The 26118-nt window shown below is 47.6% G+C and overlaps 1 protein-coding gene across 7 annotated transcripts in view; it reads left to right on the forward strand.

Annotated features, from left to right (window-relative positions):
- CRPPA (CDP-L-ribitol pyrophosphorylase A) overlaps positions 1-26118 on the forward strand; it is a 249321-nt gene that overhangs the window by 37851 nt on the left and 185352 nt on the right. For all 7 annotated transcript variants that reach the window (XR_473753.3, XR_473754.3, XR_008912541.1 and 4 more), the window contains exon 4: positions 17476-17580. Coding sequence is in view for 4 of the 7 variants with exons in the window: in XM_007505429.3 (XP_007505491.1) it covers positions 17476-17580 (105 nt within the window). In the remaining 3 variants the exon portion in view is untranslated. The remainder of the gene's footprint in view (positions 1-17475; positions 17581-26118) is intronic.

A 26118-nucleotide genomic window follows, 5' to 3' on the forward strand; every position in this document is an offset into this window, starting at 1 on the left:
AAGGGTTCAAGAGGAGCCTTGGAGATGGTCAAGATCTCATCAGAAAAAGGAAACTTGGAAAATGACCATTTATTGTCACTCTACACCTAAATGGTCTGTCATTTGAATGAAAATAATAATAAACAAGGAAACTGATTTAAGGGAAACTCTTTGTATTGAAGATAACAGCCTGTTGTGTTCTAAAGGATGTCTTTGCATGCTTCTTAGGTATTAAAAAAAGATGCAGGTATGCTATTCAAACAATTTAAGGTTATCCCTTTATACAACTTGGATTTTCCTGTCTTTTTTTTCCAGGTGAAAGGGTTAGTCTTTGGCTTCTTAGCTTAGTGACAGCTGAGTGGCACAGTGGATGGAGGGCTGGATTTTGGAAGTCCTGAATTCAAATCCTATCTCAGACACTTATTAGCTGTATGTCCTTGGACAAGACACTTAATGTTTCTCAAGCTCAGTTTCCTCATCTGTAAAATGGGGACAATAATAGATAGCACCTACCTTCTTGGGTTATTGTGAGGATCCAGTGAGCTAATTTCTGAAAAGCTTTATCAGTGCTACCTGTATTATCAGTGAATCCCCAAACATTTAGACTAGAATGTCTCTGACCCAAATCAGCAGTTAGAAAGGATCTGATCCTCTTCAATCCCTGCATTTAGTTTCTCTTGACTTAATTCCCATGCTTCTGGGCAGCCACCTGATAGACAGGGTGAAGTCTCTGACCAGGAATCAGGAAAACAACTTGAGTTCAAATCTAGCCTCTGGGACTTTTGTGCTTTAGGACCCTCTACAGAGAGCATATAACTTCTGTTTACCTCAATTTACTCATCTATAAAATGGGGATAATAATAGCATCTACCTTCTAGGATTGTTGTGAGGATAAAATAAGTTAATATTTGTAAAGCTCTCTGGAAACTTTAATGAGCTTCTGTAAATGGGAGCTATTTATCTCTTGGATTCTATCCAAATGCTGACTGTACCCTGGGGTAATGGTTACATTCTGAGGTTACACATAGGGCGGTGCAGTGGATCCAGTTCTGCCTTTGGAGCTGGAGTCAACAAGACCTTCCTTCAGGTCCTACCTTCCTTCCTGATCTGGAATAATCCATGAAGCCCATTTTCAGTGTCAGGTTACAGTGGGGATAATGCCCATGGGTACCTTCAGTACCAGGGCAGCTCGAGGGCACAGGGAGTAGAGCATCAAGCCTAGAATCAGGAAGGCTCATCTTCCTCAGTTCAAATGCTGCCCCAGATATTTATTAGCGATGTGACCCTGGGCAAGTCATTCACCCTGTTTGTTTCTGTTTCTTCATCTGTAAAATGGGCTGGAGAAGGAAGTGACAAATCACTCTAGTATCTTTGCCAAGAAAACCCCAAATGGGGTCGTGAAGAGTCAGATAGGACTGAATTACAACAACCTCCCGTCAGTGTTTTTGTGAGATCTAACATATAAGGTGCTCTGCAAACTTTAGCCTGATCTCGGTGTTGTCGTGGTGGTTATTATTATTATTGTTATTACTACTCCTCCTCTTCCTCTTCTTCATCGTCCTCCTCCTCCTCCTGCAACACTGGGTGACCACATGGGTCCTTTTCTACTACCTGAATTCTCCCCTTTTTTGTTCATTGAGGGCCCATTAAGCTTCTGCTTTGAATGTCACTGGAATTCCTTTCTGGGAAACACACCTTCTTGCTAACCATAACAGCCCGGAGGGCAATCAGAAAGCCAGGCCTGAATTCCAGGTCCACCCTTTCTAAGAATAACTTCTTCCCTTTTTTCCTAGACAAGGTGATTTTTCATTCCTTCTCCTCCAAGGTGGTCTCATGTTTCACTGCCACTTTTCAAATTAAACTTGGGGCTTAAGTCCAGAGTTTTCTCGGGGCTTGTTCACTGGCTTGTGAAGGGAAGTTCCATTATTCAGTGCTGCCTGTGTGTTCCCTCCAGCAGTATCTTAAGAAGAATTAAGAGCATTAGGAATCCCTGGTCGGCAAGCCCACTGACTCCCCATGACCTGATCCTGATGGATGGTGGAATGCATCCATGTCCTTTGTTTCCAGCACATTACCGAGCATCGTGTTGGAGCGTGTCCTCATGTTGTACCAGGTAGCAGAACCTCCTGTGGGGAGAGTGCAAATATGCACCCTCTGGGGCCCCCCTTTATTCCCTCCAAACGTCGGGGGCTCATATTTACCTGCATTTCTGATGGTGGGGAGAAACTGCCCCCTTGACTGCGAGGGAGCCTCTCCCCTCGTCAGGACTCAGTTTACAGAAGGGCTTGCTCAGATCATCACTTGCTCAGAACAACTTTATGATCTACAACGTGGTTGTAGAAAGACAAATGGGAAAAGCCATTTTCTTACCCAGTTGCTTGCTGAATAAAGGCCTAGAATGCCAGGTCTTCTTTCAAATCTGATCTCAGACACTGCTTTACTAGCTGTTGGCCTCAGTTTCCCCATCTGTCAAATGAGTCAGAGAAAGAAATGGCAAACCACTCTAGTACCTCTTTCAAGCAAAACCCCACAAGGGGTCAGGAAGAGTCAGACACAACTGACCAATAACAACAACAATATATATACACACACACATAAATACATATATGTGTGTCCATATCTCTGGCGGTACTTAGGATACTATTGAGTCTGTAATGGTTGCTCAGATGGAATCGATGATGGGGCGGGTGAAACAGCCAGATTTGGAGTCCAAAGACTTGCCTCCAAGTCCTGTCTCTGTCACTTGCCTCCTGTTCCAAAGCCTTTTTAGGCACTCATCACTGTGCCAAAGACGGGGACACAAAGGGAGGCGATGGGCTCTCTAGAGGAGGGCCCTTTCCAAGGGGAGAGACAGCATGGAAACAATGAGGTCTGTGCATCCAGGAAGGGCTGCCTCCGAAGGGACAGCACTGGCAGCTTGAGGGACCAGGATGGGCCTCTTGCGGGAGGTGGGATTGCAAATGAGTCTGGAAAAAAGCCAGAGAAGTTGTGGCCTGCGGTTCATGCAGGGGTAGAACATGCCAAGCAGGAAGGACCACTCCTGTCATGGCGATGGGAGACGGGGAGTCATGTGTGAGTTCTGCTGCTCTGAGACTGCCTGCCGGGGAGGAAAGGGTAAGAATACTGAGGAGATCAGAAGGGTCCAGGGTCCCAGACAAGGGAGTTAATCCTCTATCCTGGGTGCCACAGGGAGCCACCGGCACTCACTGAGAAGAGGGTTCAGATCTACAGTCCAGAACAAAAAAACCCACTTTGCTAAGCAGAAGGTAGACTGGAATGGGGAGAGACATTAGGCAGAGAGACTTGTTAGCAGACTATTATAGAGCTAGTCCAGGAAGGAATGATGTGGGCCTGAATGAGGGGGGCTGTTGGACTAGAGAGAAGGGCTGTAGGGAGAGATATTCCGAAGGGAGGAAAAGTAGGTCTTGGCCACACATTGGCTACAGGGATGAGTGTGAGTGATGAGCTGAGGAGGAGCCGAGGTCGTGCGCTCGGCTGATTGGGATGGTGCTGTCCTTGGCGGTGTTGGGAAGAAGGGACGGTTTGGTGGCACGGATGACAAGTTCTCTGTTGAGTTTCAGATGCCCACAAGACAGAGCACTTGAGGTTTCCCAAAGGCATTTGGTGATGCAGGAAGAGATCAGTAGGAAACCAGGGTCCGATATAGGGACCTTAGAAGCCATACGCAGTATTGACTAAGATGGAAGGCACGGGATTTTTAAAAAAGGATTAGAATGGACTTTTGGTGACTTGTGGGAAATGGTCGCTGCCCATCTAATTCATAGAGACATTCCTGTACATGAATGAAAGCCCCCACATGCAGATCTTCTCTTCCATCCATGCCTGGTGCTTCCACCTGACCTGCACAAACACTTGATTAAGGGTGTCTGGAAGGGGAAGTGGGCTGCTGTCCTGGTTCTCAGAAAGGGAGATGAAGGAGCTTCTAGAAACCTGCAGGTCAGTGTGGTGAAAGTCTATTACAGAAACATTTGAGGTTGGATGGTTGAATGGGGCGTTTGTGGACACTGAAAGGGAAGACGTGGTGACTCTGGGAGCCAGCTTGGGTTCACTGCGAATAAATCATGGCAGCCCAGCCAGATTGCCTTTTATGATGAGCTTACTGGAGGATTAAAGATATTTATGGATGTCATCCTGTGCTCTGTGACTGTGACAGAAATTCAGGGGTGCCTGAAAGCCCGGAAGAGAAAGGTTTTGGGAGAAAGAGAAGGCTCCAAACTCCCAGAAAGGAAGCTTCTGAAGTGTTTGCATGAGGAAGCGAGGATGGAACTTCCGAATCCCCTTAATTCTAGGGCTTTTCTGCTCTTATTTGCTAGTCCTCCTATCTATAGCTTGCTTTCTATATGTGTACCTACACGCTGCCTCTTTCATTAGATTAGAAGCTTCTGAAGGGCAGGAATTGTCCTTTGCCTCTTTTTGAGCTTCGCTTAGCACAGTTCCAGGCACCTAGTAAATGCTTATAGAATGCTGTTTGATTGATTGATTGACTAGACTTTGTTTCCTTAGCCCTAGCATGGATGTCCCTGGCACATAGTAGGTACTTGGTAACGTAAATTAAAAAATATTATATTCGATATTCCAAGAATCATATTTAATACTATTTATTAATATTTAACTTGAAGCAAAGGGGAAGTATAAGGCTAGAGAAACTGAGAGCTCACCAGCTTTTCCACATGGAAAAAGAGAACAAGGGGGCAGAGCCACCACCACTATAATACAAACAATGCATGTACAGGAAAGGGAAAAGGGAATTTTGGGACGAGGAAAGAATGCTGGGCGATGAAGTCCAAAGGATGGAAAATGTCCACTTATACAGTAAAAATGCTCATTGAATGACTAACCGAATGATTTCCGAGGTCTTTGAGCCCAGCCCCTGCCTGACCAGGGAACAGCCTCCAGACACGTGTTCAGTGACCCCCAGGGAGGCCTTAGCCCCCCTCCTCTTGAAGCAGGCCTCCTGCCCCTCCTCCTTTCCTACAGTTCTGTTTATAAGGGTCCAGGCTCCGTAGCATGGCGGCCCTGTGGTGCCTGGCCAGGATGGACATCACTCAGCAAAATCTGAGAAGCCGTTTCCTCTCTCTTCCTGGAAGGAGCTTTGTTTCCTGGAAGGTTGGCTTATTCCGCTCATGGCTCTGGATTCATTTCCTTGAAGGAAACTATTTCCTTGCAGAAACTCCTCTGAAGTCATGGAAACAAGACCTTCCAAGAGTGAATGCTGGGAGGGACCTCAGAGGTGATCTGGGCCTGCCCTGGCCTGCAGTGGTCAAGCCACATGCCCAAGGTCACGGGAAGGAAGGGGCAGAGGCGGAGTTTGAACCCGCCACTATCCTTCCGTCCTGGCCCTTCATGTCCTCTTTCAAGATCCCCGCCCCCACACCTTCTTCCATAGTGGCCTTCACTCTGGCGGGCCTTGCCAAGCTGCCCATTCTTCCGCTCTGGACCCAGTGACCGACGCTGGGCCTGCCATCCGAGGACTGGCCCGGGGCGAGCGTGGAGAGGATCATGACTGGGCGGGGGCAAAAGGGACTCATTTCTTTTGTCTCCTCTTTCTCCCCCAGTACAGTCAGACCTCATAAAAGGGAGTCCAGACTAGGAAAACTCTGAACAATCACCCACCTCATCTGGCCCCACCCGGCTCACCTGTGCCCCACCATTCCAGTATCTAAGACGAGGGAATGGCCAGAGGGATTCGGTTTCCAAGCCCAGGAAGGTTTAAATGCCGATCCCTCAGGCACAGAGGGCCTCCCGGGTCTCCTCAGCAGAGGGGTTCTTGGAGGAGTCTTCCTTAGAGAAATGGGGTGAGAAGGGCAACCACTGATGCATCAATGGGGCAGCAAGCATTGCCCCATCAGTGCTGGGGGGGGGGGGTTCAGTGGGAGAGGGATGCCCGTAGCAGCAGGGCTCTGAGAGGGCTCCATACCTCATCCCTCCTGGGACCTGTTAATCACCTGCTCTTGGCCTCAGTTTCCATATCTGTAAAATTAGTGCGTTGGACCAGATGACCTTCAAGGTCTTTCCCAATGATGGGGCTCTAGTCCCCGGATTCCTAATAGATTCCTGATGCTCGTTTTAGGTGACTCTTCAATGTCTAGTTTAAAATAACTTGTACCATTGAACTCTCCTCCCCTCCGTTACTATTCACTCAACCAAGACTCATTCAGTATCTTCCTCTCCGGGTGTACTCCAGGCCAATGAGTTTCAGCAACAGCTTTTAGGTATGGTGAATTGTTACCAGACATGACCCCTGGCCACCAGGACCGGCCTCCTGCTCCATGGGGAGGACAGAAAGCATTCACTGGCTGAAGGGACACACTCGGGATTCCTCCTTGCTGACTCCAATGCAGAGAGAGGGAGAGAGACAGAGACAGACAGACAGACAGACAGAGACAGAGAGACAGAGAGAGAACAGGAGAGACACATTGGGAGAGACAGAGAGACAGAGACAGAGAGAAACAGAGAGAGACAGAGAGACAGAGAGAGATACAGAGAGACAGAGAGAAACAGAGAGAGAGACAGAGAGACAGAGAGAAACAGAGAGAGACAGAGAGACAGAGAGAAACAGAGAGAGAGACAGAGAGACAGAGAGAAACAGAGAGAGACAGAGAGACAGAGAGAAACAGAGAGAGAGACAGAGAGAAACAGAGAGACAGAGAGAAACAGAGAGAGAGACAGAGAGACAGAGAGAAACAGAGAGAGACAGAGAGACAGAGAGAGAGACAGAAAGACAGAGAAACAGAGAGAGAGACAGAGAGACAGAGAGAGACAGAGAGACAGAGACAGAGAGACAGAGAAACAGAGAGAGAGACAGAGAGACAGAGAGAGACAGAGAGACAGAGAGAGAGACAGAGAGAGAGACAGAGAGAGAGACAGAGACAGAGACACAGAGACAGAGACACAGAGAGAGAGAGCGAGACAGAGAGAGAGAAACAGAGAGACAGAGAGAGACCCAGGCAGAGAGAGGGAGTGCACCACCAGCCTTTGCACTGGGAAGAGGGAGGTTAATAAAAGCAGGGTGCCCATGGCCATTCCCCCCTCCCCTTGTCACCCCATTCATGACCTGAAGTCCTCCTGAATGCAGAGATGGGGCTGACTGTGATCCCAGCTCAGACTGGCCTGTCCGGTGTGGCCTGAAGCGATTGAGGAGCTCCCAGACATGACCGTCTCTGGTTTAGCCCATGAGCTGTTGGCCTGCTTGCAGAGGAAGCCATTCTCTAAAGTCTGATTGTCTGTTCTGGGAGGCCAGTCTGGAAGGCTCTGCTGGCATCAGATACCCACAGGGAAGTCGCAGAGCCGTGGATGCCTCGGTTTTCGAAGCTAACTTGCTGTAAGGACAGGCCGGGGGCAAAGAGCCGGGTTTCAGCAGGAGACGGGAGGCCAGTGCTTGAACAGACAAGTTCCAGCCAGCCTCAGACACTTATTAGCTGGGTGTCTCTGAGCCAGTCACTTCCCCCTGGTGGCCTCAGTTTCCTCCTCTGTAAAATGAGCCGGGGGAGGAAATGGCCGACCACGTCAGTATCTGCCTAGAAAACCAAAGTGGGGCCGTGGAGAGTTGGGTGCGACTGAAAATGAGCCCACATACGCAGGGCCACCTGGGCGCCCATCCCCACCGGCTTGGCTTCCCAGCCTGGATTCTACCCTTCTCCTTTGCCTCCGGCACAGGGCTGAGCCCCCGCCTTCCTCCCAGGGAGCCCGGCCTCTCCCGAGGGCCAAGAGTTAGCAGAGACTCTTGCACTGAGTCTTCTGGGAAATAGATTGGTTTTTCCCAGGCGCCGCTGCAGGGGCTCGAAGTAGCCTCCTTCTAGCTGCCTTGAGGATGCTCTGGGCCGTGAGAGCTGCTCTGCAGAGGCTTCATTGCCTTTTCCAGCTGCATGGAGAATGCTCGGAGGTGCCGAGGCTGCTGGCAGGACTGAGGGTTTTCTGCCCGCTGCGGGGGACCATGGAGGTGCTGCTGGTTGTGGGGTGGGAAAGGGGGGCACCCGGGGCCTCCCTGGCCTAGAAGGCCATTTTAGGGAGTTGTTGGCCCGCTTCCTCCTTTTGCCTGGACGCTCTGTGCTCTCTTGGACAAGCAGCATGGCAGAAACAATGAAAGCCGCCAGCCCCGTCCTCCGGGCTCCATCGAGCAAGCTTGGGACCAGCATCGGGATGCTCAGAGGCAGCCTGGAGGGGCTGGGAAGAGCTCGCCCCCTTCTCCCTGTCTCTGTGTCCCTGTCTGTCTGCCTGTCTCTGTCTCCCCCTTCTCTCTCTGCTTCTGTCTCTCTCTGTCTCTGTGTCTCTGTCTCCATCTCTCTCTGTCTCTGTCTCTCTCTGTCTCTGTGTCTCTGTCTCTCTCTGTCTGCCTCTGTGTCTCTGTCTCTCTGTGTCTCTGTCTCTCTCTGTCTCTCTGTCTCTGTGTCTCTGTATCTCTGTGTCTCTGTCTCTCTCTGTCTCTGTGTCTCTGTCTCCATCTCTCTCTGTCTCTGTCTCTCTCTGTCTGTCTCTGTCTCTGTCTCTCTCTGCTTCTCTATGTCTCTGTCTCTCTCTGTCTCTGTCTCTGTGTCTCTGACTCTCTCTGTCTCTGTGTCTCTGTCTCTGTGTCTCTGTCTCTCTGTCTCTCTGTGTCTCTGTCTCTCTGTGTCTCTGTCTCTGTCTCTCTGTCTCTATGTCTCTGTCTCTCTCTGTCTCTATGTCTCTGTCTCTCTCTGTCTCTCTGTGTCTCTGTCTCTCTCTGTCTCTCTCTGTCTCTGTCTGCCTCTGTGTCTCTGTGTCTCTGTCTCTCTGTCTCTGTGTCTCCGTCTCTCTCCATCTCTCTCACACACATTCCTAATTGTTTAGATCTATACATGTTATATGTGCTACACGTGTGCCTATATATGGACACACATGCATGTATGGCCCCACATGCATCCATGTGTATCTGCCCACATACACGCACACGCGGCTCCTTGGGTCTGCCATTCCGCAGCAAGCCAGAAGGGTCTTGGGAAAAAGAGCCAAAGACCGTCCAATCAGTTCTGTCCTTAAGTCGATGGCAAAGCAAAGCAGACCCGGAGTATGGTGGGTCCATCCTATGGACGGACCCCCTGGGAGCCCCTGGAGAATGGGGAGCTGTTCTCTGTTCTGTCTGCCGGGAGAGGATCTCAGAGCATCAGTGCAGTTGCTTCCTGTCACCCCCAGCTCCAGGGCGGAGGGCACGTGTGTGTGTGCAGGCGTGTGCGTGTGGGTTTCCATCTCCAGCATCATGAGGCAGGAAGTGGAAAGAGGAAAGCTTAGTGGAGCTGAATTTTGGAGGGAACTTGGGGAAGGTGAATGCAATTATGCAGAATTCCTTTTGGCTGGAGGCTAAGGGTTGGTGCCATGCAGAATACCCAGTGTTTGCACCTGGTGGGAAGCTATTGGGCAGAGGGCCGGGGCCATCCTGTGACCTGCTGGCTGGTGGGCGCCCTTTTGCCTTTGCTTTTATTCTTGAGAGACTTTTGATGGCTATTTGGATTCTGGCTGAGGCCTCTACGATGACGAACCTGATCGCTGCAGCAACATGGCACACTGGAGAGGCTATGGGTTTTGCATACCAAGGATCTGGGTTCGAATCTCTACTCTGCTACTTAGTAATTCTGTGACTTTGAACCAGTGGTGGGCCAGTAAATGTTCAACAACGAGCATTTAAAAAGATGACTTTTAAGTTGAGTTCACACTCTCCTTTTTGTCCTTTGCCATGTCCCTAAAGGCCTCGGACCCAGTCAGGATCTGTCCTGAATGAAAGGAGGGGAGAAGGGAGAAAGCTGAACCTGGTCCCTGAGCCCCAGTGTGACTCCTTCACTCTTTGGGGTTCAGACTTTGCCCGGAGTATTAAGAAGGATGGGTGAGTGCTCAAGCTGGTGCCCTTGCCTGCTGGCTTTCTTGGAAGGGAGAGAAGTGCCACAGTGACCCGATGAAGCCATGGTGCCCCCGTATCCTCACTCTGTCTCTTGTATCCCATCTTCAGTGCTTCCAAAAAGGCACTGGGTGGGCTCAGCAAATGCCCCTTTCAGTTTGGAGACTAAAGGAGGTGAGTGGCCTCCCATGACTGCCCCCTGTACTAGTCCGTGCCCTGGGGGCACATGAGTGGGCATCCTTTGGGGCATAGCAGGACCCCTCACACTGCCTGTCCTTGGCACCCACCGACTTCCTCCCCCACCCCATCCCCCTTAACCCTCCGCTTCAGGTCACTTTCCAGCTGTTCCACTGCCCCGAGCCTCAGACACAGCTGGCCTTTCTTCCTGCCATCCTTGGCCTCCAGGAACTCTGGCGGAGCCCTAGGAGGGAGGCCGTTCTGAGGGGACTTTTGCCCTGAAGAAGTTTCCAGAAAAGGAATGAAACGAAACACTCTACAAAAGCAAACCAGGATGTCTTTAGGCTACACTTGTTCTCACTGTCAGCTGGCTGTGAAGGACCTTGGGAGTTCCTGCTATGTATGGCTTTGGGGGAAGGAAGATTCTTCTCGATTTCAGACATTGTTGTGGGAGGCAGGGAAGGTTGCTGCTTCTTTCTAAGGGAGCCACTCGTGATGGTGAACGTGACAGGCACAAAGGGCACCAGCTGTCACCAAGTGTGGTGCCATTCTGTGTTTTGTTAAGGTCTGGGGGCTAGAAAGAAGGCGGCTTCCCAAAGCATAATTGCTACTGGGAAGAGTGCCCCGTGCCCCGAAATGCCTCCGAATCAGGGCTTCTTAACCCGGGGTCGGGAGCTTTTTGGAAAAACCATAGATATTTAGAAATTTGATAGCCTGGTTTCTTTTGTAATCTCGTGCATGCCGGTTTATGTGTTTAAAGCATTCCTCTGCAAAGGGAACCATCGGCTTTGGAGGATCCAGGACACCTACAGAGGGTGAGAACCTCTGTTTAAGTGGACGCAGGAAAGGAAACCCAGGAGGCCCGGCTCTTGGCTGTACCTGTTCCCCAGTGAAAGGTAGCTCTTTGTCCCTGGGGCTATCAATCTGCCATCTTTCACAACCACTACATTTGCCAGAAATAAATAAACTCCTCCAAGTTAGCAGACTCCACAAGATGTGGCAAGAACCAGCAAGTATGTGCTGATTAAAAAAAAAAGCCCACTCTAGAACACAAACACACCAAACTTATTAAAAATGCACTTGACATAGATTAATTACCTCCTCCTGCCCCTCTCCCCCAATCTGCTTTCCTTCCTTCAATTGGGTGTGAAAACACTGAAAGGACTTTCCGAGAAGCATCGTAGCTTGCAGAGGTTTTCTGCTGAGGTATCCTTAGAAATGATCAGGTTTCCAGGCCTCAGAAACGGCGTGCTTGGAAGGCTCGAGGACCTTGGTTTGCCCCCCACAGTCCATATTTGGGGAGGTTCTTGCTAACTTGGTGCTGTGGGTAGAGGGATGGGGCCCAGCCATTGGGCTACCGGATCTGGCAATCGCTGGCTCCCATGTGGGCTTTCTCATTGAAGTATCATTTGGAAATGAATGGAGATGTGCCTCCTCTTTGGAGGAAGTGTGTTTGCCTTTGAGGCCTGCTTCATTTCATGATAATCCTTGGGGGAAGGAATGGGCTTTGGCTTGGATCGAAGGGCATGGAGGAAAATGTCAGCGCTTGGCAGATAATGACGACGGTGATTAACCAGCGAAGGAATGTGGTCTCTGAGAAGGGAGGCAGCCGACGGTTAGTGGGACCAAAGCCCTGGGTTTTGTCCCGGGAGACGGCTGTCGTGGGTGGATTGTTCAACTGCCCTCTGGCTTGCCCAGGTTAATGGGGTACCGTAGGGCGGTTATCTCGTAGTATTCTTTTGAAGTTTTTGTGTCAGCCCATGAATACTGCACAGCATCCATTTGTGGGTGTCAGCAAAGTTTCTTTCACCAACCAGCACTTTGCAGAGTGCTTGGAACATAGTAAGCCTTAATAAATGCGCGCTCTCTCTCTGTGTCTCTCTGTCTCTGTCTGTTTCATTCATACATCTGTCTCTTCAGGCATCTATGTATCTATCTAATTTCTGTCTATCCATCTTTATGTCCATCCATCCACTTATCGATCTGTCTGTCTCTTCATCCTAATGTTCATCCATTTTCCATCAATTTATATAATTTCTGTCTTTCTATCCATCTTTATGTCCATCCATCCATCCATCCATCCATCCATCCATCCATCTATCCATCCACGTATATCTGTCTTTCCCTCCTTATGCCTATCCTTTTATCTTTCTCTCTCGGTCTATCCATCCATCCATCCATCCATCCATCCATCCATCCATCCATCTATCCATCCACGTATATCTGTCTTTCCCTCCTTATGCCTATCCTTTTATCTTTCTCTCTCGGTCTATCCATCCATCCATCCGTCCATCCATCCACCTGTCCATCCATCCATGTCTTTCCCTCCTTATGCCTATCCTTCTATCTTTCTCTCTCTGTCTATCCATCCATCCACCCACCCATCCATCCATCCATCCATCCATCCATCCATCTATCCATCCATGTATATCTGTCTTTCCCTCCTTATGCCTATCCTTTTATCTTTCTCTCTTGGTCTATCCATCCATCTATCCATCCGTCCATCCATCCATCTGTCCATCCATCCATGTCTTTCCCTCCTTATGCCTATCCTTCTATCTTTCTCTCTCTGTCTATCCATCCATCTACCCATCCATCCATCCATCCATCCATCCATTCATTCATCTCTTTGCCTGCCTTCAACCATCCATCTGTTTTATCCATCCAAATGTCTATCTGCCTGTTTCCATTCATCTGTCCTATCCATCCAAGTGTCCATATATCTGCCAATCCTATTTCTCCTCTGTCTATCCATCCATCATCAGCCTCTACTATGTTGTTTCTCCTGATAAGTGCCCCCGCAGACAGGCCTCGTTTCATCATTGTCTTTCTATCCACAGCATTTAACACCGTGTCTTGCACATTGGAACCATACTTATTGCTTTTGGCCTGGAAAAACTGGGTAGGAAAGTGAAGCTCAGTAAAGGCTAAATATGAGACTGTTGGATTCGCTCTGCAGAGAATTCCCTCCCATTTCCTCTTTTTCCTTTGAGGATCTGCTGTGAAGTGAAGCAGCCAACTGGTAGTTTTCTAGTTTCCTCAACAGGATGGGCAGCTCTTTCCTGGCCTGGGTTCAAGGATGGATTCTGGTGGAGCTGGGCAGGGCTGATGGGAATGTGTGTGGGTGTGTAGATAAAATTGAAATGAATAAAATATAAATCAGCTTCCAAAGAAATGCACAATAATGCTCTTCCCTGAAGGAGAAGCTTTGTCTGCCTCTGTAGCTCTTCCCCATTGTTACCTGGAGACAGGCACGTCAGTGTTCTCCCCCCGGGCAGGGTCCTGGGCTAAGATCATCCCATCTTAATTATTCAACAAATAATCTGATGTTGTATTGAGAACAAGGTCTCCTGGATAACTGTCTCTCATGCAATTCTACAGTATGTTGCCTAATACCAGGAATATAGGAGGAGGTAGATGTCTGCTTCAAAACAGAGCTTTGATAAGATAATGCATTGAATGCAGGTGTGCCCAGTAGGCAAGAGTAGAAGGGAGCCGATTTTGTTTGACTTGAAGCAGATTCTGATTATGGAAATGAGAGTATGATTGTACACTGAGATACTTGTACATACATGTCTTGGGTTAAGTTTTCACCCCTTTTTATTGTGCTTTCTTGGGCATCCTTCCCATGAGACTGGGCTGAGGTCCTGGGAGGATTACGTGACTTGTGAGCTCATCGATAGGGTCCTCCCTTCAACTCTTAAGATCTCAGCCTATCTCTGCCTTTAAATCCCATGTGACTGGCCAATGGCTTTCTGTCTGTTTTCCGTAGGGGTCACCCCATTGTGTTGGGATTATTCTCTCTCCCTCCTCTCCACATTGCTTTGATGAAAGCATGTTGTGAAATCATGTTGAAATCACAGAGTGGATGGTGCCAGGATCTGCGCTTCCTCCCCTCAGATCATTTATTACAAAGGACCACTATAGGCAATTCCCACCTGACGCCATGACATTCACTTAGAGAATGGAAATTTCCAAATCTCTGCAATGGAAACAGGAATTCAATCGGTTAGCTCGAAATACTAGAGTACAGCTTGGACAAATTGCTCCAAAGTTCTGATCATAATTAACTTGTAGTTTATTTCCAACTGTAAAAGTTGGATGTTTTGAATTTGCAAGGGGATATTGAGAAGAACAGCATACATATATCATGTTCCATTAGGAAATATTGAATCTGACTGCTATGATGATGATGAATGAACTTGAAAAATTAATCTTACGTCACACCCTATTTAATTTGTCTTTTCTTTCTCTCCACAAAACATTTAAAAACAGTTTTCAAATGGCTCATTAAAACTTATACCAAGTTTCTAAGTGGGATTATAAAATGAGCCCTGTAGAGTCACAATAATTAGGGAATTAAGTGGCCATTGACTCCCCAAGGCTGCCTAAAGGGAGCCTGAAGCCAGGGGACTAGCTTTGATGGAGATTTTGTGGGGGTGGCCTGGATTGGGGAAGTCATGCAAGGTCAGAAGTGTGGTTGTTGGGATCCTGGTGTGCCCGAGTCCTTCCAGTATTAACTTCTAAAAGGGTTCCCAGCTCGCAGCTCCACCTCCCCCCCAAATATGGTAGACTCTTTGTCCTGATTCAGGACAATCCCAGAACAATTTCTTGGGTTCTAGGCTTCTAAGAGAGAAATTTCTCTTAGAAGCCTGGAACCAAAGAAATTCACTCCCAAGGATGCTTTCTTTCAACTTTCCTAGCTTTTCGAAGAGGGCTAGGTGGCCTCTGAGCAGCCACTAGAGATTGGATCATCTCTTCCTGGTACGCTGATCCTTTCCTCCTCTTCAGTGTAGTGTGCTGATGTGGCATCTAATTTTCCTGAAAGAAAAAGGTCAGAAGAACCAGAGTGAACTTTGATGTGGAGGAAGATGAATTCGGTGGCTGATGGACATGAGATTTCCTTGAGATGAACAATTTCCAGTTGACGGGAATGACAGATTTGGGAAGTACTTGGCCCACACAGGAGTAGGAGGATGGAGAGCTTGGGTTTAAGTGAGCGGCATCTCACTGGCATGAAGGACTATTTAGTGCATTAAGAGATGATACCCTTTTAATGGGAGGAGGGGAGGGAGTTACCTGGGTATTGCCATGCAAAACCCACTTCCATGTTGGTCATTGTTGTACGAGCAAAGCCAAACCCCCAAATAAAACCATAAATACACTGTTGGGAAGGATGAGTCCAGCCATTCTTTCTCTGGAGGTGGAGAGCATTCCCCATCATAATTCTTGCAGGGTTGTCCCAGATCATGGCTTGCTGAGAGGAGACTTGCTATTTTAATAGAACAAACAAACAACTTCATTCATTTAAATGAAAAAAAGATGGGTAGGCTCAGTGGAAACAGGTGGGACCTTTTCTCTTCTAAGGATTCAGCAAGTTTCAGGATGCCTAGGTAGAAAGGGTAGGCCTTACTTGATGGGGCACATCTGTGTCGTGGTAATAATTACAAATCCCCCTTCAACAGGCCACCCTCCACCCAAGCTCAGGCCTTCATCTATCATCATCCCTCACTAGGACCTTGGCTGTAGCCTTCTAATTTGCCTGCCTGTGTCCAGCCTCTCCCCTCTCCTTTCCATCCATCACGGGGCTGCCCAAAGGTTCCAAAAGCCCAGGGCTGCCCATCTCACTGCCCTGATCCCTGAGTTCTAGGGATTCCCTCTTTCCTCTCCAATCAGATACAACTCATACTTCCTTTTACAAACTGGTCCCTTCCTACTTTTCAGGCTTAGTACTGGATACTTCCCTTCACATCCTTTACAGTCCATCTACAAAGCCTTCTTGCGATTTCTCCAACATGGCATTCCATCTCCCTTCTCTAGGACATTGCTCTGGCTGTGCCCCATGCCTGGAACACCCTCCCTCTTCACCTCTCTCCTTCAGAATTCTTGGCTGCCTTCAAAGCTCCCCTCTGACCCTTGTTCTGCCTCCTTGTGCCTCTGTCCCCATACTCATTTTGAATGTATTTTCTCTCTATCAAAGTGCTTAGCATAGGGCCCATATAGTGAGCCCTATATAAATATTATACATAAATATGTCAATCAGTCATTTATTTAGCACCTGCTATGTGCCAGGTGCCATGCTGAGCATCGGGGATGCAGAGAAGGGAGAAAGAGAGGTAGGTCCCTGTTGCTGGGAGCTCCTAGTCCAGCAGGGACTATAGCATGAAAACAAGATCTAGATGGGAAGAATGGGGATAATCTTATAGGGAAGATGGGAAGCTTAAAGAAGACCGAGAGTGGTGCTGCACAAGGTGAGAAGTCAGACGTCGGAGATGAGGAGGGAGAGAGCCTGAGCCTGGAACAGTATTTGGCCTCAGGAGCTCTCACATGATGGAGGACGTTTGTGTGCATGGCCAGAGGTGTGATACCTCCAAGGGGGAGACCAGGGAAGGTGGCCCCAGAGAGGAGGCAAGGAAAGACTCTCCCAGAGTGCTTGCTGGATCATTTTCTCCCCCAGAGGGCAAGCTTCTTGAGGGCCATCTTTGGTGCCTGGCACACAGTGGGCACAGAGAAAATGTCAGTAGGACCCTTGTGTGACTCTGAGTTCATCACTTGCCCTGCATGGGCCTCTGTTTCCACATCTGTAAATTGAGGTGGCTTGGCCTGATGCCTTTAACCCTCTGAGCTGCTGAGGTCCAGATCTCTACTCTTTATTCACTGCACTTTCTCTGTTTGATATGATTGTGTTGGCACGCCATTGGGAGATCAGTGTTTATAAAGCCATTTCCTCAGGGTGATTAGACTTCAGATGTCCCCTTGTCTGTTGGAAAAGGTCCACCCATTGTTATAGCCACAGAGAACTCTGTTGTGAGCACCTGGGCCAAGGTTGGGACAATGGAGGTTTAGGCTCTTCCAAGCAGAGTGCTATTTGTTGGCTTTCTTAAATCTCAGGCCAATGAGAGCCTTCTCTTCCTGAAGACATTTTTGTGAGGAACAAGATTCAAATCCAGGCATCCCAGGAGGCTCTATTGTCCCAACAGAAATGATCACAGCTATTCCTTCAGGCATTTGATGAACATCCTTGCAGAAGTAGCTTTGAGCCCTGGAAACAGGGTGTCTTCTCTTTGTCCTGTGTCCAGATGGTTGGAGGGAAGACAGTTTTGCACTCCTAACTGTAAAGCGTCTCCCTCTCCTCAGGTGCTGGGGAACATCTCCACTTCCTGGGGCCTCAGCTTCGAGAGCTCCTCAGTGATCTGGGCCAGGGGTTCACCAACAACCAGGGGCTCTGTGAATGTGGATGGGGAAAAATCGCACTCATTTTCAGAAACCTCTGGTTTCCTTTGTGATCCTGGGCGTTTGGTTTCTACAGTTAAGGCCTCTCCCTGGGGATCCTTGACCTACAAAAAGGATGGGAATCCTGCCTGAGAGCTGCAGGATCGCTTCCGTTGCCCTCCTTCCGTTGCTGTCACTTACACATTTCTCTAACTCTCAGGTCTGCTTCTTCCCTACAGTGCAGTGACTACGACATGGAGTTCGGGACAGAATGCTTGCACTTGGCACTCAAATACTGCCACACCAAGGCTAAACTGGTGGAAGGCTCCCCTGATCTTTGGAAGGTAAGAAGGAAACCTGCCGTCTTGTTCTAGATGTTGAAAAGTCCTTTAGTAGCATCAGCTTGTGCTCTAGTAGGGACTTGGGGTCATCTCATCCAAGCCTGCCATTTTACTTATTATTTATTTTTTAATTCTTTCCTTTGTCTTAGAATCCATACTGGGTATTGGTTCCAAGGCAGAAGAGCAGTAAGGGCTTGGCCATGGGAGTAAGTGACTTTATGTGAGTCACACAACTGGGAAATGTTTGAGACCAGATTTGAACCCAGAAACTGCCATTTCTAGGCCTGACTCTTAATCCACTGAGCTACCCAGCTGCCCTTGTCCATCATTTTATGCTAAGGCCTAAGGGACTTAGCCCAAATCAGACAGCTTGGAAGCAGCTGAGCCAGAGTTTGAAGCTGGATCCTTTGACTCCTTATTAATGGAACACAATGGGAAAGCATTTATTACTCATGTACTCTGGGCAAGACACTGGGTTCCACTCAAGATGGCCCTTGTTCAGAAGGAAATCACATTGTAACTGGGGGAGAAAATACCAATGTGAGGGGGTCATGGTCATATTCAGACCTTGGCAGGTGGAAAGTACAGATGGTTCCTGGGTGAGGAGATTAGAGGATAGGTGGCAAGACCTGAGGATCTGGGGCCAGCAGGGCAAGGTCTGTGCCTGTCCCTAAAGGATAGTGGGTCAAGGGTCAGTCAAAATGTTGATGAGCTCTGGGACACATCCAGCAGTGGTCAGGAGGAGGGATCAGTAGATGGCAAACAGGAGGTGTCCTGCACTTGCAGGGACATGATCAGGGGGGCAACAAGAGCCCTTTGAGGAGGGAAGAAGACCCTGGCTTTACTCCTTGATGACATTGGCAGGACAGGTTAGGGGATAAAAGGTCCCTGGCTTCCAGGGGAGGCATCTGGTCCCAGAGTTTTGGATTTACCTGTTATGTATGGAAGATCTCCTAATCAGACATAAAATCCCAACTATTATCTTAAGTCGTCCTTCCTTCTGGAAGTGTCTTTAAGATCACAGATTTAGAACTGGAAAGGACCTTGGAAGTCATATCCTGCAACTCCCTTGTTTTATAAATGAAGAAACTGAGGCCTAGAGAAGTGTTGTCCAAGGTAGCCCAGATGGTGAGTGGCAGAGGCAGGATTTGAACCTTGATCCCTTGACTCCAGCATGGTAATCTTTGTAATACCAGTCTCCCTCCTATGGCTTTATTTTCTTAAAAAAAAATGATTTAGTTGTTTTTGTAACTAATTAATGTAATGATAGTACAAGTACATGTCTTGGCCAATGAGATGTGAGCTCTGAGAAGGCAGGTCTATTTCATTCTCTATCTTTGTGTGGTTGGTGCCCAGCCCAGAGCTTGGTATACAGGAGGAACCTAATTAATGCTTGTAGATAGACTGATATAATCTTGGACAGAGCAGGGACCATTTGATTTTTGGTTTTGTCTCTATCACCTAATGTGGCACCCAGCATACTATAGGCCATTAATAAGTGCTTGTTTCGTTAAATTGAATTGAAAGTTAGGACACCGTTGTTAATATTTTTATTTAGAGACAGCGCCATAGTGCATAGAGCACTGGACTTGGAGTCAGGAAGACCCGAGTCCATGTTTGAACTCAGATCTTTACTAGCTGTGTAACTCTGGGCAAGATCTCTCAAAACAGAACAAAAAAAGTTTCCTCCTTCTCCCTGGTATAACAACCTCCCTCCCAGGACTTTTGAGGATCAAGGGAGAGAGTATTTGTAAAATACTTTCACAGTGCTTGGCATATAGTAGGTGCTTCATAAATTCTTCCTTGTTTCCTTGCTTCCTTGCTTCCTTGCTTCCTTCCTTGCTTGCTTCCTTGCTTCCTTCCTTCCTTGCTTCCTTGCTTCCTTCCTTGCTTCCTTGCTTCCTTGCTTCCTTCCTTCCTTCCTTGCTTCCTTGCTTCCTTGCTTCCTTCCTTGCTTCCTTGCTTCCTTGCTTCCTTGCTTCCTTGCTTCCTTGCTTCCTTCCTTGCTTCCTTCCTTCCTTCCTTCCTTCCTTCCTTCCTTGCTTCCTTCCTTCCTTCCTTCCTTCCTTGCTTCCTTGCTTCCTTCCTTGCTTCCTTCCTTCCTTCCTTGCTTCCTTCCTTCCTTCCTTGCTTCCTTGCTTCCTTGCTTCCTTGCTTCCTTGCTTCCTTCCTTCCTTCCTTCCTTCCTTCCTTCCTTCCTTGCTTCCTTCCTTCCTTCCTTCCTTCCTTGCTTCCTTGCTTCCTTCCTTGCTTCCTTCCTTCCTTCCTTGCTTCCTTCCTTCCTTCCTTGCTTCCTTGCTTCCTTGCTTCCTTGCTTCCTTGCTTCCTTCCTTCCTTCCTTCCTTCCTTCCTTCCTTCCTTCCTTCCTTCCTTCCTTCCTTCCTTCCTTCCTTGCTTCCTTCCTTCCTTGTCTTTTCTTGGTTTAGTTAAAAAGAACCAAGAACAAGGAGGGATCATGTTCAGCCTGTAGATGTTGGAGGGTTAGTATGTTGGCATGGAGGAGGAGGAACCTTAGTTGGGCTTTGAAGGATGGGAGGAAATGACTTCACCAGAAGATGACATGCATGGTGGAGGTGACCAGGAGCCCAGTTGTGGCAGTGGGAACTGGACTGAGTAAATTCGTGGGCCAGTGTAAAATGAGCACACCCACAATTTTATTAGTAAAATCTTATCTTTTCCTTAGTTAAAACCCCCCAATCCCAGGTGGATTCTGGGGAGCCTGTGGGCCCATCCCCACGGTGAAAATGATGCCAACATGGGTGTCTAACTGTCGACGTCTGTTGGAGGTGAGGATGTTCTCACAGTCTCCGTGTCATTTCTGTGTCACAATCCTTTGTTGTCCTTAATATCTGTGCAAATGTACAGGGCGTCTCAGGACATGTTCAGACACTGACGCCCATGGGTTGACGGGGCTGGCATGGCTGAATGGATTGCTCAGCTGGGCCAGGTGGCCCGGCCTCTTAGTGAACTTTCCAGTGTGGCCAATGAACCCTAATCAGTATTGTAGATGCCCTCTCTGTGGCTCTCTGCCTTGTACCTCTCTCTGTGTGGGGTCCCATCCCAAAGCCAGAAGGAACATTCAGCCTGTGGGCTTCTCCTCACCACTTTGTCTCCTCGCCTGTCCACTCCCCTTATTTCTCAGCCTCCTGATGGGTTTGGGCGGCTCCCTTGTTTGATGCTTACTATGGACTCCAGGCTGGGCAGTGGAAAGGCGCGAGAGCCGTCCACAGGTGGGGCGTCTTCACAGAGGTCTCGCTGCTCCGCACTGCTGGGGGCTCTGCTCACCTTCTCTGTGCTGTAGATGCGAGCCAGCTTGTTACGATGATGCCCTTCCCCTGGGGCTGTGGCCACTCGATTTTTAGAAGTTAACCATCAGTCTGTGGAGGGTGCAGAGGGATCCATGTCACCCGCCCTGCTTCCAAGACGGGAAAGAGTCCGTCCTTAGGAATCGGGTCTGCAGAGATGCTGGAGCTTCAGAAGGGAATGTGGGATCTCCTCATCCCTAGACAGCAGGGCAGCCTGTTCGGCCTCCTGGCTTTGGGAAGGCCACGTCACACCTGGAAAGGCATTGGGGGCTGACGATTCTGTAAGCAAAGCTTTTATTTCTTGGGGTGATTCCCGAGGATCTTGCCTCTCCCTTTAAAAACCATCTCTTCGTGCTTCTGCCTCCTTTGTGCAGCCTGTAAGTGGCCTTATTCGTGCTCTGGGCACCAAGCCCGGCTGGAGGCTTAATTTGTCTCTCTTGCCAGCTCTTGGATGGAATGCTTTGGCATCTGCTGTGCAAGGTGGGACAATAAATGAGACTTTTTTTTAAACAAAGATGATAAGAATAGCAGCTGTTTCATGGGCCTCAGGTTAACAAAAAGCTTCTCTGTGTTATCTCAGGGGATCCCTGTGGCTGAGGTACCACATCGATTAGCATCTCCGTTTGGGCCCGATCCTGGGCTAAATATCTTACCGATATTCTCTCATTTAATCCTCACAGTAACTCTGGAGGTGGGTGCTAATATTATGCCCATTTTACAAATGAGAAATGGAGGCAAAGAGAGGTTAAGTGGACTTGTCCAGGGTCATACAGTTAATAAGTGTCTGAGGCTATATCTGAACGCAAGTCTTCCTGACCCCACTTAGAGCTTTCCATTTGCTGTGCCACGTAGCTTCCCTGAAGAGATACTTTGGGAGGTGACAGAGTTAATCCAGTGATTCTGCTGTCATCCAGGACCCTCTGGTTCTGGTATCTGAAGAGCCAAAAAGGAATGTGCCCAAGGGCATGGTCATTTCAAAGGCGGCACTCCAAAATGTTGATAGCAGCATCTTTGGAATAAGCACACGACCTGGGACTACTACTACCGGCCTTTGGCATCCTGGGTGTGAGAGAGACAGTGGCCAAGGGGGTGGGGGCAAATGGCTGCCCACAGCTGCCAGTCACATGGCTGCACATTGCTTGGCTATTTTGAGAATGCCAAAAAATTCTGATGCTGGTCCCTTTGATGTGGCCTGATGAGACCCAGCCCCTGGCTTGGGCTGAGAATGGTAGAGCCAAGGTAGAGTGTGCTTCAGCCTGAGAGTCTGGGCTTGGCTGGTGTCCCTGGGTGGTAACAGATGAGATCTCATCTCCTCCCCTCCCTTCCCTTCCCCACTCCCCTCCCTCTCCTCTCTTCCCCTTCCTTCCCTCCCTCCCTCCCCCCCTCTCTATTTCTGTATGTCTCTCTGTCTGTCTCACTCTCTGTCTCTTTTTCTCTCTGTCTCTGTCTCTCTGTCTCTATCTCTATTTCTGTCTCTCTCTGTCTCTCTTCATCTCTCTGTCTGTCTGTCTCTCTCTGACTCTTTTTCTCTCTGTCTCTGTCTGTCTCTCTGTCTCTATTTCTGTCTCTCTGTCTCTCACTCTCTCTGTCTCTTTTTCTCTCTGTCTCTGTCTCTCTGTCTATCTCTATTTCTGTCTCTCTCTGTCTCTCTTCATTTCTCTGCCTGTCTGTCTCTCTCTCTGACTCTTTTTCTCTCTGTCTCTGTCTCTATCTCTATTTCTGTCTCTCTCTGTCTCTATCTGTATCTCTCTCTGTCTCTTTTTCTCTGTCTCTCTCTCTCTGTCTCTATTTCTGTCTCTTTCTCTCTCTGTCTCTCTTCATCTCTCTCTGTCTCTGTCTGTATCTCTCTCTGTCTCTTTTTCTCTCTGTCTGTCTCTCTGTCTCTATTTCTGTCTCTCTCTCTTCATCTCTCTGTCTGTCTGTCTCTCTCTGACTCTTTTTCTCTCTATCTCTATTTCTGTCTCTCTTTGTCTCTCTTCATCTCTCTGTCTGTCTCTCTCTCCCTGACTCTTTTTCCCTCTGTCTCTGTCTCTATCTCTATTTCTGTCTCTCTCTGTCTGTTTCTCTCTGTCTCTGTCTGTTTCTCTCTGTCTCTATCTCTCTCTATCTCTATTTCTGTCTCTCTGTATCTCTTCATCTCTCTATATCTGTCTGTCTGTCTCACTTTCTCTGTCTCTTTTTCTCTCTGTCTCTGTCTCTCACACACACAGACACAGAAACTCACAGTGTTGGACACACACAATATATTTCAACCTCTGTGCCCATGCTTTGTGGCTTCACGTCAGACCAGCAGTGCCATACCTTTCTAACAGCATGGAAATTGTTTTCATATCACCCTGATGCTCTTTTTCCTTCTTGTGACTTCTCACTGATTGCTCCCTATTTACTCCACCCAAAGGACCCTCTCTGTGTGACTGAGAAGGAGCTAGGGGGCCCAGCCTAGCCCAGGTCATAGATCCAGAATGAGAAATGGGTAGACCAGCAGATTAGATCGTTTTTACTCCTTGATTTTTTTAGGGTGGAGGGGTAGGACAGTTCTAGAAGCTTGTCTGAATAGACATGGGCCTCATCCAATGGGCACAATAGCCAGCAGGTGAACATTCCTTTCATATATATATTTTTGGACACATCTGGCTACTTTGGTATGAGTCGAGACTGTCTGGAGCCTCTGAATGGTCTAGTGCAGTTATCTAGAACTCCTGATGACGGGATTCAATGGCACAGAATGTGAGTTGGATGTAGATTGTGGCAAGACAGAACTGATGAATACCAGTTTGTCTTAGGAACTACCTGAAGAGGGTGGACAGCACTGGTTGGAAGGTTCTACCATCCCCTTGGGTTGGTCACAGCTTCTCAGCATGAGGTAAAGATTCTAACCAGATCAGCTTGAAATTTCTTTTAGCTTTTAAAAATCCCTGCATTGAATAAAGATGAGTTTCTGACCTAGGGCACAGTCTTGATAACTAAACCAGGGAGAGCCAAAAAGTAGGGAAAAAAAAAACACTATAGTGCAGTGTTGGTGAACCTTTTAGAGACTGTGTGCCTAAACTGCACCTTCAAACTGCCTGTGAACCCCTTGCATTATCCCAGACTTAGAGGGAGGAAGTGTTCCCCTCTGGCATTCTGGGGCACATGTGCCACACCTTCACCAACACAGCTATAGACCATTTTCCCTAATGATTATTGCTGCAAAAATCTTAAATATGATATTAGCAAGGAGACTACAGAAACATATTACAAAAGCAGTAGATTAGTAGCTACACCTGGAGACAAATTCTTGAATTCAAATTTGGCCTCAGACACTTCCTAGCTGTGTGACCCTGGGCAGGTCACTCAATCCCATTGCCTACCTCTTACCACTCTCTTCTGTCTTGGAACCAAAAACAAGATTGATTCCAAGATAGAAGGTAAGGGTTTAAAGATGAAACAAAAATATGTCACAGAAATCTTTTTTTTTTTTAAACCCTTACCTTCCTTCTTGGAGTCAATACTGTGTATTGGCCCCAAGGCAGAAGAGTGGTAAGGGCTAGGCAATGGGGGTCAAGTGACTTGCCCAGGGTCACACAGCTGGGAAGTGTCTGAGGCCAGATTTGAACCTAGAACCTCCCGTCTCTAGGCCTGGCTCTCAATCCACTGAGCTACCCAGCTGCCCCTCACAGAAATCTTATACTCTGACCAGTCTGGATTTATTCCAGGAATGCAAGACTGGTTCAATAGTAGGAAAATTACAGACATTATTGATCATGTTGATAACAAAAACAATTTTGTAATTTTCAGTGCATTCAGAAAAAAAGCTTTTCACAAAATGCAACATCCATTCTTCCTAAAAATGCCAGAAAGCATAGGAATAAATGGAGCTTTGCAATGTCTGTCTAAAACAACGAGCCAGTATAATTTATAATGAGGGTAAGCTAGAAGCCTTTCCAATAAGGTCAGAGCTAAAGCCAGGATTTCTATCATCACTGTCACTATTCATTACTATTCTATCATCACCATTACTATGCACAAAAACCCCAACTGTGCATAGCTATAGCAATGCAATGAGAGATTGAAAGTATAAGCAGAGAAAACAAAATAACAACTTTTGAACCTAGAGAAGCAACTAAAAACCAGTGGAAAAGGTTTAACAATGTTAACAAGGTTGTGGGATGTGTAATAAACTCACTCATGCATCTTACCACCAAAATCCAGCAGAAAGAGGTAGGGAAATTTTATTTAAAGGAACTACAGCTGGTTTAAAATCTCGAGGAGTGTACCTGCCGAGACACACATCAGAACTACACGAACACAATTATAAACCAGTTCTCACACAAATCAAGACAGATCTAAATGGTTAAAGAACTATTTTAGCTGCTCATGGGTAGGCTGAGACAATATAATAAAAAATGACCACTTACTCATTGCCATACCAATCTAACTACCAAAGAATCACTTAAAAGGGCTAGGAAAAAACCTATAACAAAATTCATCTGATCAAGTCTGTTAAGGGAATCAAAGGAAACAAACGAGAAGGAAGGGGTCAGAGCTGTAGCAGCTCTCAAACTATATTACAAAGCTTTAATAATTGAAATAATTTGGTGCAGGGTAAGAAATGTAACCTTAGGGCAGCTGGGTTGCACAGTGGATAGAGTCCTGGACCTGAAAGCAGGAAGACTCATCTTCCTGAGTTCAGATTCAGATTCAAACGCTTACTAGCTGTGTGACCCTAGGCAAGTCACTTTTCCCTGTTTGCCTCAGTTTCCTCATCTGTAAAATGAGTTGAAGGAAATGGTGAACCACTCTAGTGTCTTTGCCAAGAAAACCACAAATTGGGTCTTAAAGAGTTGGGAATAGCTGAAGCAACTGAATCACAAGAAGAAAAGGTTGCCACTTAGCCGATTAGGTACATAGTATACAGAAACAAATGAATAGAGTAAACTTGTATCTGTCAAGCTCAAAGACTCCAACTATTAGAGGTAATAATAATAGCTAAGCTATACCTAGTGTTTACCGTGTGCTAAGAACTGTGCAAAGCACTTTAGGGTTACGTTCTTTGGTAGATGCTGTTATTATCCCAATTTTACATATGAGGAAATTGAGGCAAATAGAAGTTAAGTGATTTTTCCAGGGTCACATAGCTAATAAGTATCTGTTGCTAGGTTTTTCTTTCCTCCCTCCCTCCCTTTCTCCTCTTCCCTTCTTCCTTCCTGTCTTCCTTTTTTTTTTCTGATGCTAAATTTGAACTGAAGTCTTCCTG

The sequence above is a fragment of the Monodelphis domestica genome, chromosome 5 (genome assembly GCF_027887165.1).
Source record: "Monodelphis domestica isolate mMonDom1 chromosome 5, mMonDom1.pri, whole genome shotgun sequence".
Lineage (NCBI taxonomy): Eukaryota > Metazoa > Chordata > Mammalia > Didelphimorphia > Didelphidae > Monodelphis > Monodelphis domestica.